Source organism: Helicoverpa armigera, chromosome 6 (genome assembly GCF_030705265.1).
Source record: "Helicoverpa armigera isolate CAAS_96S chromosome 6, ASM3070526v1, whole genome shotgun sequence".
In the NCBI taxonomy this organism is placed as follows: Eukaryota; Metazoa; Arthropoda; class Insecta; order Lepidoptera; family Noctuidae; genus Helicoverpa; species Helicoverpa armigera.
The window spans coordinates 5,805,617-5,816,665 of NC_087125.1; the positions used below are offsets into that span (position 1 = coordinate 5,805,617).

The following is an 11,049-nucleotide window of genomic DNA, read 5'->3' on the forward strand; positions in this document are numbered from 1 at the left end:
TCGCACGAGTCGTAATAGTTTGGAGGAAATCGCTTAGGTGATTAGAAAAATTAGAGCATGAGCTGTATGAGACGTCGGCTTTCTTTTAGGCACCGAATTCGACATAAACGCTTTGACACTTTTTGTGCGACTTCACCGGAGTTCACTGTTCACACATAATATCATCCCTTCCCAGGTACAACAATTTAACCAGAGTGCTTAGTGCGAGTTTTCGTGAATTTTTTTACGGACTCACATGAGAGCGCGTATACTAAGATTTGTATGCAGTGTTGCCAACTTAGTGGATTTTCCACTAATACTGGTGGTTTAAGTCCACCTAATTTAGTGGCGAAATGTTGAAAGTACTGCGGGTCAAGTAGCGAAATGTAAGTTTTGTGGTACAACTTTAAGGAGTTACTATGGAGATTTGAAGTCTCACGGAATGTCAAAAAAGCATCTACAAAACAAAAAGGTGAACGACTACTATATAATTATATTAAGTACTCATTCATTGGTCAAATGCGTAACTAAACAATTTGTGAAACTACTACCACAGATTATATAATAGTTACTACGTAACAGATAAATCACTCCATACAAAAAAGTCCCTACCTACTGTTTTAAGCACCTACAAGTTCCCCAACTACCTACAAATTCCTAGCTGCGTTATAAAATGAACCTTAAAAGCTCGAGTGCTTGATTGTTATTCCAATGCGATAGCGCACAGTTCAGTGACCGCAACCGTGCCGTGGCCGTGCTTAGGGTTGCGTCTAACAATTTATTAATATTTAAGTAAGAAAACAAAGTTACGCTTATTTTAAGTAAATAAAAAGTAATATCAAGAATATTTTTTAAATTTTAAAGCATACATAAACTTAAGTAAAGCTTTCGTCAAAATCAAAGGCGGTTTCCAACTATTTTTCGAGCACAAGTGCCATACCCCATATGGTACAACTCCGTCGAGTGTTGATACATACCTAAAATTGGTTTCTGCGTAGCGACACGCGTAATGTTCCGAGTCGTCATTAATTTGGACCAGAACTATACCTACTTAGGTACACTCGAGATGTGTTTTGAGCTACAAAACTCACAATACAGTTCATATAACTAAGAAGGTGTCTAAAGTAAAATAAGTACCTAATGATCTCTGTTGTTAAAATCATAAAGTAGATAAGTATGTAAAATTAAAAAAAAATAGAATTACTAGATAAGTTAATAAATATAAAATGTTTTCTAAATCTTACAATAGTCGCATATAAACCAACACAACTCGAAATAATCCATCAGTTTGTTAGGTAGCTTAAAAAACTAATAAAAACCAACAGCATAACATGCCACGAAATAAAAATAATAATATTGGAGCGCGCGCGGCGCGTGATACTATTGAAAGCCCTGAGTCGCGTGGGGCTACCGGTAACCCAGCGAGCGGTAGGCATTTATCGCGCGCAAGTACGTCGAGTGACAGAGGCCTGCTACTACGCCGATTATAATTTGTGAAGGATTCGGATCGGGTCGGATGAATTGCTAAACAGATGTAATGCTTTGTCTGTTTTAATTTTCTATCGTTGCCGAGTTACATCTTTGGATGATTAAATTGTTTTAGGTTACAATAAAATATAAACAATATTTTTTTAGTGGTGAATTTGGTGGTGATTTTAAGTGTGGGATACATTTTTGTTAGTGGTTTTCTGGTGGTTTTAAAAGTTGACTCTGGTGGTAAGCTTCTACAACTGTTGGCAACACTGTTTGTATGGAACAAAAACAGGTTCCAATTTTTGACACTAGGTGGAGCTGTTTTTGTTCCATACAAATCTTAGTATACGCGCTCTCATGTGAGTCCGTAAAAAAATTCACGAAAACTCGCACTAAGCACTCTGGTGATTGCAGCCTTCATTCTTACTCACTCATTCATATTTGTACATACCTTCCTATACCATCATCTGCCTAGTTTTTTCCATAGGTTTCCAAAGAAAGACTTTGCCATAGTAGGTCAACTTGGCTAATGTGTAGGTAACTCATTAAATAAAACTATCTAATTTATATGAAAATATAATAAACAAAATTATATCTGAAACAACAAGGGCACCACAGATAACTACTTAGATCTTGCCACATGTCCTGCGGGGGTGCTTGGTGGCGCCACAGTTTCATTGTTCATAGTAAATTTATCTCGCCACTTTAATTCTTCATCTTTAATGCGAATACTTTCTTCGGCACATGCTACAAAGGCTTCAAAAAATTCGAAAAAAGTAATTTCTATATCTAAATTCATAATTTTATCAGATTCACAGAGCATCGGAAAAATTTTAGCAAATATTTTAATGATGGTCCTGCATGACAAGTTCCCAAAGTTGAAGAGTCGTAAGTTTTCAATGTCATCATCTATTTCAAAGGGATCGGGGATTTCATTATCGTCTGGAAAAGAAGAGATAAAGGTCATTAATTATTGAGAAATAAAACTTGTATCAAAGATTTGTTATTGTGATTCAGATATACATGACACGATTATTTACCAACAACGAAAGTTAATTCGTCTCCAAAGATATAAACGTTACGGCCAAGTGGAAGGCATATGTCTGGCAGTTCGATGAGGCTGGGTTGGGGATGGTCCGTGCAGTGTGGCGGACGTCGTACGGCACAGAGGAAAGTGCGCACGGTGTGAGGCTCACCCAGGGTTCGGTACAATTGATAAGTTGCTTTCAAAGGCACAAATTTCCCATAACCATTCACCAAACGACCTGAAATAAAAAAATAATATTGTACAAAAGTAAGTTAATTTTTTTAGGTACCTATTACCTACTTGTGTAATTTTGTAATTACATAGGTACCTATTACGAATATGTAGTGTGTGCTAGTTACTCACTTTTGCCTATTTGTCGACTTGATCCTGGTAACACGTCTAATTCCATGAAAGTTCTAAAAGCACTTGCGAGGATTGTATCAGGCTTTGTGCCAGGCATTTCTCTCTTTGCATATAATTTGCTGGCAACAGATATGAGGCTGTGTAAAAACTGCCAAAAATATATTTTCTCAAATGGGTTATGTGGATTCCTTGCCAGCCATTCGGGATTCTGATGGTATAATCTATCAATTTCAACAAGTGTTAGGCCTCGCTCGTGAACATTGCAGTCGTAATACAATTGCCAGAGGAACAAGCGTGTCAGTACAGGAGTGAATCCTATTTCTTCGGTGTTGCATATGGTAGCATATTTATAGTATATATTCAGCAAGTCAGTCTCATAACACCTCAGAGACTTGTGTAATGAACTTTCTTCAAACATGATCAAGTCGTCGAAGTTCTCCAGTTTAATAGCTTCTTCTGACGGAAGCTCCTCTTTACCGGCCATTTGAGACATCTCTTTTTCTATGTGTTTATTATTCTCCAAGAATTCGTTGATGATATTTGTTCTTATTTCAGCCTGTTTGTCTATATTTTTAAGCGCTTGGTCAATGTGGTAAATAAGTCCCACAGTATCGTCGCAAATCTCAAATTGATAAGGTTCATTATTAGCAGTTATAGTTCGCCTAGATTCTTGGGAGAATCTGGTCGAAAAGGACATTACGGGTCCCAAATTATCATCAACAAAAAGATTCTTATCTTGGAGAATGAATCCATTGTTTGTTACAAATTTTCCTACGCCATGTTTCTTATTTTTCTTAAACTCTCCCTTGTAGTGAGAGCCTAAGCCAAGTCCCAAATTTAACACACCATAACCATTTCGCTGACCCTTTTCCCACATACCACGATATGCACTTATGGATGGTAGTGCCAGAGTGTTATTGTAACATGCTTCCCAGATGTAAATACCATAACCAGACATAACACCATTCTGCCACTCGCCTCGGTAGAACTGCAATATTATTGTAAGCAGGTAAGAAGGTAGGTACCTATTTCTGTGAAAACATTTTTATGACAAAGTAGGTGCATTATACTTAGGTACTCCAACGAAGATGGATGTAAAATTTTACACTCTTATAACAATAATGATTTACTTGACAGGATTCAAAATGATCAGTCAAATGTAAAATGCATTAACTGTTACTAATTGATAGGCCGATGTGCATTTCGGTTTACTTTACCTATCCCATAATCCAACTAACACAGTACATCTACTTTATCTAAATCTAGCTACATTGCTGTCTGTATATCTTTTTAACGAATAATTTCAATGACTACTGAACCTATTTCAAAATTCCTTCAACCGTCAGAATGTGCCCATCTACCTGATTAACATACCTACAGGTGCACTCTATCATGGTTAGTGCGGGAAATTTTTTAATTGAGAAAATTAAAAGGAAACACTTACGTCGTGATTCGGCCATATCATAAGTCCTTTTCCTTGTCTCACATTTCTTTCCCAGTCTCCTTTGTACCCACTTGAATCGCAGTATTCTCGAGATCCATACCCGTATCGTTCATTCTAAATTATAATAATAGTTATAGGTACATATAAGAAAGGTATTCCAAATATCTTGTCCGTCACAACCTGACATAAGGGTATTTATTGTACAAAAATCTCAGACCGCGAATTCGACTCGCAATTAACAAAGTTAACTGATGATGATTGAAAAATCTACTCTAGGTCATACTAACATGAATCCATTGGCCATCGTAGGAATTTTTAAAATTTCTTGAGTAATATATGACGCCCTCTCCGTGTTTCGTTCCGTAATGCCAGCCGCCCGTATAGGAACGTTGAGTGCGCGAGTCCACATATAGTCCTTTGCCATGACGTAAGTTACCGGCAAACTCGCCCTCATACCACGTATCATTTTTCCAGTGTATCGTTCCTTTACCATGCATTTCGTTATCTTTAAAATTGCCCTAAAATTCAATTAATTTAATCATCAATCATTGGTTTCTTTATAAGTCGTATTATTTATAGGTACCGTAGATGTCACATCGTGTCATCATCGTCGGCCTCGCCTTTTCCCAACTCTGCTGAGGTTCGCTTCCAGTCTAACTGGATGCAGTTGAAAACCAGTGATTGACATGGCGCGACTGCCTATCTGACCTCTACATCCCGGTCCATACAGCCCGGCACCCCTTGTTAAGTTTATTTATTGACTTTCTGGCTTTGGACTAGGTACCCGTACCTAACGAAACGACTGCCAAAGATATTTAAATAACAAAGTTGCCATACATGCTTTTATAACATTAGTATATCTAAAAGCATATTGCATAAAACTGAAGTATAGAGCCCGGACGAAATATTGGACCCCCATTGTTTTTCAATTGCCCTTCGTTACCTACTTCAGAGTTACTCTAGTTTTGGATGGACGGACATGAAATTAGTAGTACGTGCTCAAGTCACTTACAAGATACACCGTTCCGTCTTTCCATTGGAACCGACCTTCGCCATGCATGCATTTCGAAGAAATGTTTCCTTCATAAACGTTCCCGTTTCGAAATCTTATTATAGCCTTTTCATCTGGGCATGACCACCAAACAGTTTGAGAATCATTCTGTGGAGTACCAAAGGGAAGTGCAATGAACCTTGTTCAGTATGTAGGTGCTTACGTAAGGTATTTAACTACATAAACTAGTGTATTGCGACAGGATATAATTAGCTTACCTTTGTCCAGTGGCGGATTAAGAGTATCCGAGGCCCTAAGCACAGAGCCTGTGTAGACCCTCTATTAGGTACTTAAATGGAAATAGAAGTTTGAAGAAATTGACCGAGCGAAGCGAGCGTGATGCACATGTAGTTTCAAATGCGCGAGCGAAGCGAGCGCGAAATTTTTTTCGGACTCGTACGGAGGTAAAATTTATCCCAAACGTACTTAATTTTTTGTTTGTTGACAAATTCAAAAACGAAAGCACATAGTTTCTGAATACGCGAGCGAAGCGAGCGCGAAATTTTAATTATTTTTAAGACTCAGAACCAAAATTACGTACAATGTAGCCCAAACGTACTTAACTTTTAATTTGTTGACAAATGTAAAAACGAGGACATATAGTTTCTGAATACGCGAGCGAAGCGAGCGGGAAATCTTGATTATGTTTTAAGACAAATTTCGTAAAAGGGCTACATTTCAAACCTTCATTTCTTTCTGTTGGACAAGTAAGATGGATAACGTAAGATCGATAACAACGTCCGCGGACTTAACCGGTGGTCCGCGGACCACTTGGAATGCCTCCAGGCACCACCAGCCCACCACCACCAGGACCACTGATCTAAAGCATCCAAAATTTTCGGATATGTTTGTTATATTGCACTCGTAGTTACAGCGTGAGCTTCCCAACGACTGTACGATAGCGACTTCGGAACGCTATCGTTGCCTATTAATTCTTTGCCCAACGATGAGTAGAAGCCGAAAAAAAATTGTATAACAACTGCACAATTGAAAAAAAAAATCACTGCGATCGTACAACAATCAACAGCACTGCGACCAATCAAGTTTAGAGGCGGGGGTGTATGAAGGGTCACTCCCGAACTGCTCGCGCCTTGTGATTTCGGATATATTGTGGATGAATCTCGATAAAATGTAGGTATAAAATGAAACGCCAGCAGAGGATGGAGGCCCCTGGAGAACAGGGGCCCCAAGCACGTGCTTGTTGTGCTTATAGGGTTAATCCGCCACTGCCTTTGTCACTAATGTGGGATTGTCGCAAGGTAATGTCAGTTTGTTTATTTAATTTAATAACTACTGACTCGTTGGTCTAGTGGTCGTAAGCGCGACTGCTAGGCTATGACTGAGGTGACTATGACTACTTACCATACATAGGATGCATCTACCTTATATACAGGCATTTAAATTAAATAGTATGTAGATGGGTACTTACCCCTAAATCTTTTGAGCGACTGCGTTTTGATTTTGAAGATTTTGCTGTTGAATATATAAAGATATTAAAAAAATACACTTTTCTCGGTGCGACTTATGCAATTGATAAATGGGTACGTTTAGACTAACACATAGTCTTTTTCTTCTTTCCCGAAAATGTTATATCACTTGGCGTCTTTCCCAATTCTAGGGGGCTATCCTCTCTTTTAGGTGGCTGAATAGTTTCCCATGAATCTACGATGCTGTCTAACATGGATTCAAACATCATTGTTATCAATTCCTTTCTGACAGAGCCCCTAGGCCGCACAACTACGGAACCTACAGACTCGCTGATGAGTGGCCCAGAAGATTGTCCTTGTAAAGTAGACCATATTTCAAAATCCGATTCTTGTCCTGGTTTCCTGCCGAGAATCAACGAACTGTCACGACGTGTGACCGTCCGTTGAGAATCTACGTAAAACATCGTGTTTTCAGACTAGGTATTTTTAAATCTTTTGTAAATTAGGCACTGTTTGCATTTTTATTGCAGAACTGCAACCCGCAACTGTGCCAATATTAAACAGTCATTGAAATTATGTCAGTGTCATAAGTACAATTCATGGTTTTATTTTTCCAATATCATATTGATTCAAAAAGTTTAGATAATTATACATACATTACTAAATAGTTTCTAAATTATACCTACTGCAATATACTTTACTGTTTAACGCGTATCTAACGAATTTTGAGGTTGTGGTCTAAGATGTTGAGGCACTGAATCGTAACAGGGGCCAGCCAGCCTGGTGTAAAGATAAGCCCGAGAGCTATAGGTAAAAGCCGTACCTATCGGTAATCTGTACATAGAGCGCAAAATTCTCAATCCCCAACTTTATGGGTGATCGATGTTTTAATGAACGGCAGACGAACTGTTTGATGACGCCTTTCAGCTCCTGGAATGACTAGAATTCGGACGAAGACATATAATATATTATATAGATACATAAAACGTCTATACTAAAGCGACGAATGAAAGACAATTGCATGCGGCAGAGATGAGAATGTTAAGAGCTAAGTAGGTATGTGTGGCGTTACGCGAATGGATAGAGTGAGGAATGAGTATATAAGAGGAAGTTTGAAAGTAGCGCCGGTATCAGAAAAACTGCGTGGAAACCGGCTGTTATGGTATGGGCATGTGATGCGGAGAAATGAGAATCATGTTGTGAGTATGTATGAATGTGGACGGATATAGTGGAAGACCAAAGAAACGATGGATGGATTGTGTGAGTATGGAAGGAGAAAACATGCTGCACCGACCCCAAATAAAATTGGGACAAGGGCAAGCAAGAGGATGATGATAAAACGTCTATACAGCACAAACAAAAAAACAAGGATTCGTGACGCAATAGAAATAAAAGAAAACAAATGGTAAAAAAATCATTAAATTGTCGATGGGAGACGACAATGCTCTGATGATCATGGATAAGACGTCGTAAGTCGAATGTCCGTGCAGTGCCGACACAGACAGCTCTCTATAAATCTGGAACAGGCCTATCTATGTTCAGTGGATGCCCAGTGCCCTACCTATAGCTGAAATGATGAATGATATAGCTTAAGACCAAAGTAACAACGCTTGCTTCATCTGTGAATTGCTGCATTGAAAACTGGTGATGTAAAGTATAGGTAGGTACTTATTGAAATAAAAGCCGTTTACGTTTCAAATTGTTTTAATTTAAAGAGCAGTTTTATTTTATTTTTTAACTTGCGTTTAGGTCTGTCTCGATGGTAATGTAGTCCACCATTCTCGTTTTCCTTTAATGTAGGAAAGCGTGTAAACTTCTTACTAAGCATTGATTGACCTGAAAAAAATAAAAGCAAATTAAGATCTTGGTTGGTCTCGGTGGGTCAGTTTAGCCTGCCTGTCTGCTGTAGGTACCTACACAGGAAGCAGACATATGTAGGTACTGTATGTTGTTTAGTTTGGATATTTCCAAACTCAAAAACTCACATTTTGTATCGAATATATGTATAATAATAATATAATATATCGAAAACTTTAACGAAATGAGCATAGGCATATACTATGTAGATTGCGATTTAATTTAACGTAGCATAGGTATTACTTTATAACCGCCCACCGTGCGGTGTGAGTACCTATTTCGATCTTTATATTGCACTGTTTTGACTGTTTTTTGCCGCCCTATGTATAATCTGTCAAATGCAGCCATCGTTGAGTTATAGAAGTATCTCTAATTTTAAGAGGAAACTATTATAATTAGCAAAATATTACTGACCCCAGTTCCAGAACGGTCGCCAAATTCGCCAAATGCTGGCATCCTGGTCCATATCCTTATCGTCTGATATCCACTCTGACTCATCTGATTCCGAATCACTTGTTTCGTTGGAGGTACCTTGTGTTACTAACTTCTGAGTGGAGTTTTCTTGTCCGAAGCATAAACTGAGGATGCATAATACTGCACAGGAGACTGATAGCTTAAACAGAAGAATTTAGATTCTTAGGAACTGTTCTCCTCGGCTAACAATTACAACTCATTCTAATGGTCAAAACATTTTCAGAATCAATAATCCTATGAATTACGACAAGATGCTAAAGTGGTTATCCAGCAGCGCGATATGTGTAGCTAAGTTCGAATCCACTTTTTGGAAAGTTTGTTATGTATGAGACTAAACACCGAAGTAGGTTCCTATCTATTTGAAAAATAACATGAGTACGAGATAATCAATTACTTGTTTTAGTAAGTAGACAAGTATTTCGCACTAGCACATATCACGAATTTGCAAAAAGGCACAAAAACATAGGACTTAACTTCACGTTAAAATAGGGTCACAAGCACCATTTACCTTTGCACTCATTTTAATTGAAAATACAAGTGATCTACGTGATCGAGGTTCGAGTACTATTTTATTTCTAAACGTGAATGAACAAAACATGTACTTATATTGGGTATTACTTATTACAACTTCAACAATGTGGACCGGACGAGGTTTCATGTTAGGACACACGTTAATGTACAAGCAATTTCAGTGATCCAAATAATCATTGTGTAAACTAGTTAGAATTACCGAGTTTTTAATAATTTAATAGGTATTGGTGTTAAACCACTACGATAGCATTACACTGAGCTGTTGATTGTTATTTACACCGATATTATTATTGTAAATGGCGGAGGTTCGTCGTATTGCACATCCTGGAATTAATAGGTATGCGTGTAAGTAAATATATATTGTAGAAATATTTCTAGACCCTATTACATATACATTCACGTTAAAAAATCCAGAAAGTTAAGTAAGAACGTAGGTTCAACGGTCAGAGAACGTGGCTGCAGAAATCTTGTAAGTACCTACTTAAAGAATTCATTATCAGTCTAAACCAGTGGTTCTTAACCTTTTTGACATGAGGGACCACTTTAACTAAAGTTTGTCTTGCCGGGGACCACCTCATCGGTTTACCTAAATTAGCACTCATTTCTATATTATTTATCGAAAAAAAAAACTGAATTTTTGGGTCAGTTCTACTCAAAGCTAAACGCATGTCGGCAGTTGTGTAGGTAAACAAATGAAGAAAAACTAGCCTATGACTTAAACCAAATATTACGTAAAATGTAGCCCAAACGTACTTAACTTTTTATTTGTTGACAAATGCAAAAATAAGGGCATATAGTTTCTGAATACGCGAGCGAAGCGAGCGCGAAATTTTATCGGACTTAAACCAAATATTACGTAAAATTTATCCCAAACGTACTTAACTTTTTGTTTGTTGACTAATGCAAAAATAAGGACATATAGTTTCTGAATACGCGAGCGAAGCGAGCGCGAAATTTTATCGGACTTAAACCAAATATTACGTAAATTTTTTCCCAAACGTACTTAACTTTTTGTTTGTTGACTAATGCCAAAATAAGGGCATATAGTTTCTGAATGCGCGAGCGAAGCGAGCGCGAAATTTTTATCGGACTTCATCAACCAAATATTACGTAAAATGTACCCCAAACATAAATTTTCATGAATGGAGGGACTAGGTACAACACACCCGATATATGTCCACGCGAAAACCCCCGCTCGCAATTATAAGTCGATCAAAATTAAGTTAGATAACGTATAGCAACGTCGCGAAGCTGAGCTTCGCGGACCACTTGGAATGCCTCCAGGGACCACCAGTGGTCCGCGGACCACCAATTAAGAACCACTGGTCTAAACAACTTTACTGATGCTAAATAAATACCTAATAATAATTGTAGGAATAGAATAACTGTTGAGATGTAGGTTAGTGATGTGATGTGCGTGGAA

At 38.0% G+C, this 11,049-nt stretch overlaps 1 protein-coding gene and 1 long non-coding RNA gene across 7 annotated transcripts; both read right to left on the reverse strand.

Moving 5' to 3' along the window:
- Positions 1-2,015: 2,015 nt before the first annotated feature.
- On the reverse strand, positions 2,016-7,554 carry LOC110371959 (radial spoke head 10 homolog B). Of its 5 annotated transcripts, none has more exons than XM_064035325.1 (8): positions 7,451-7,554; positions 6,767-6,810; positions 5,299-5,445; positions 4,574-4,804; positions 4,287-4,400; positions 2,843-3,830; positions 2,493-2,717; positions 2,016-2,394 (listed from the first exon to the last, which is right to left on the reverse strand). In XM_064035325.1, the coding sequence occupies exons 3-8, from the start codon at positions 5,344-5,346 to the stop codon at positions 2,075-2,077; spliced, it is 1,926 nt and encodes a 641-aa protein (XP_063891395.1). In that variant the 5' UTR covers positions 5,347-5,445; positions 6,767-6,810; positions 7,451-7,554; the 3' UTR covers positions 2,016-2,074. The 5 variants fall into 5 exon arrangements, with proteins under 5 accessions (XP_063891395.1, XP_021184108.2, XP_021184109.2 ...); XM_021328433.3 differs by lacking the exon at positions 7,451-7,554 and adding an exon at positions 6,895-7,323; XM_021328434.3 differs by lacking the exons at positions 5,299-5,445; positions 7,451-7,554 and adding an exon at positions 6,895-7,323.
- A 909-nt stretch (positions 7,555-8,463) lies between these two features.
- Positions 8,464-10,077, reverse strand: LOC110371934 (uncharacterized). 2 transcript variants are annotated; one of them, XR_010276602.1, is made up of 3 exons: positions 9,490-10,077; positions 9,036-9,234; positions 8,464-8,600 (listed from the first exon to the last, which is right to left on the reverse strand). It is a non-coding gene; the product is annotated as an uncharacterized LOC110371934 (long non-coding RNA). The 2 variants fall into 2 exon arrangements; XR_010276601.1 differs by having other exon boundaries at positions 9,604-10,074.
- Positions 10,078-11,049: the final 972 nt, after the last annotated feature.

Coding starts and splice junctions, on each gene's coding strand:
- LOC110371959 (XM_021328433.3), bottom strand. CDS start 7,228: ATGTTTTACGTAGATTCTCAACGGACGGTCACACGTCGTGACAGTTCG. Junction 2,718..2,842: donor AAGTCGACAAATAGGCAAAA/GTGAGTAACTAG, acceptor TTTTTATTTCAG/GTCGTTTGGTGAATGGTTAT. Junction 2,395..2,492: donor CGAATTAACTTTCGTTGTTG/GTAAATAATCGT, acceptor CTTCTTTTCCAG/ACGATAATGAAATCCCCGAT.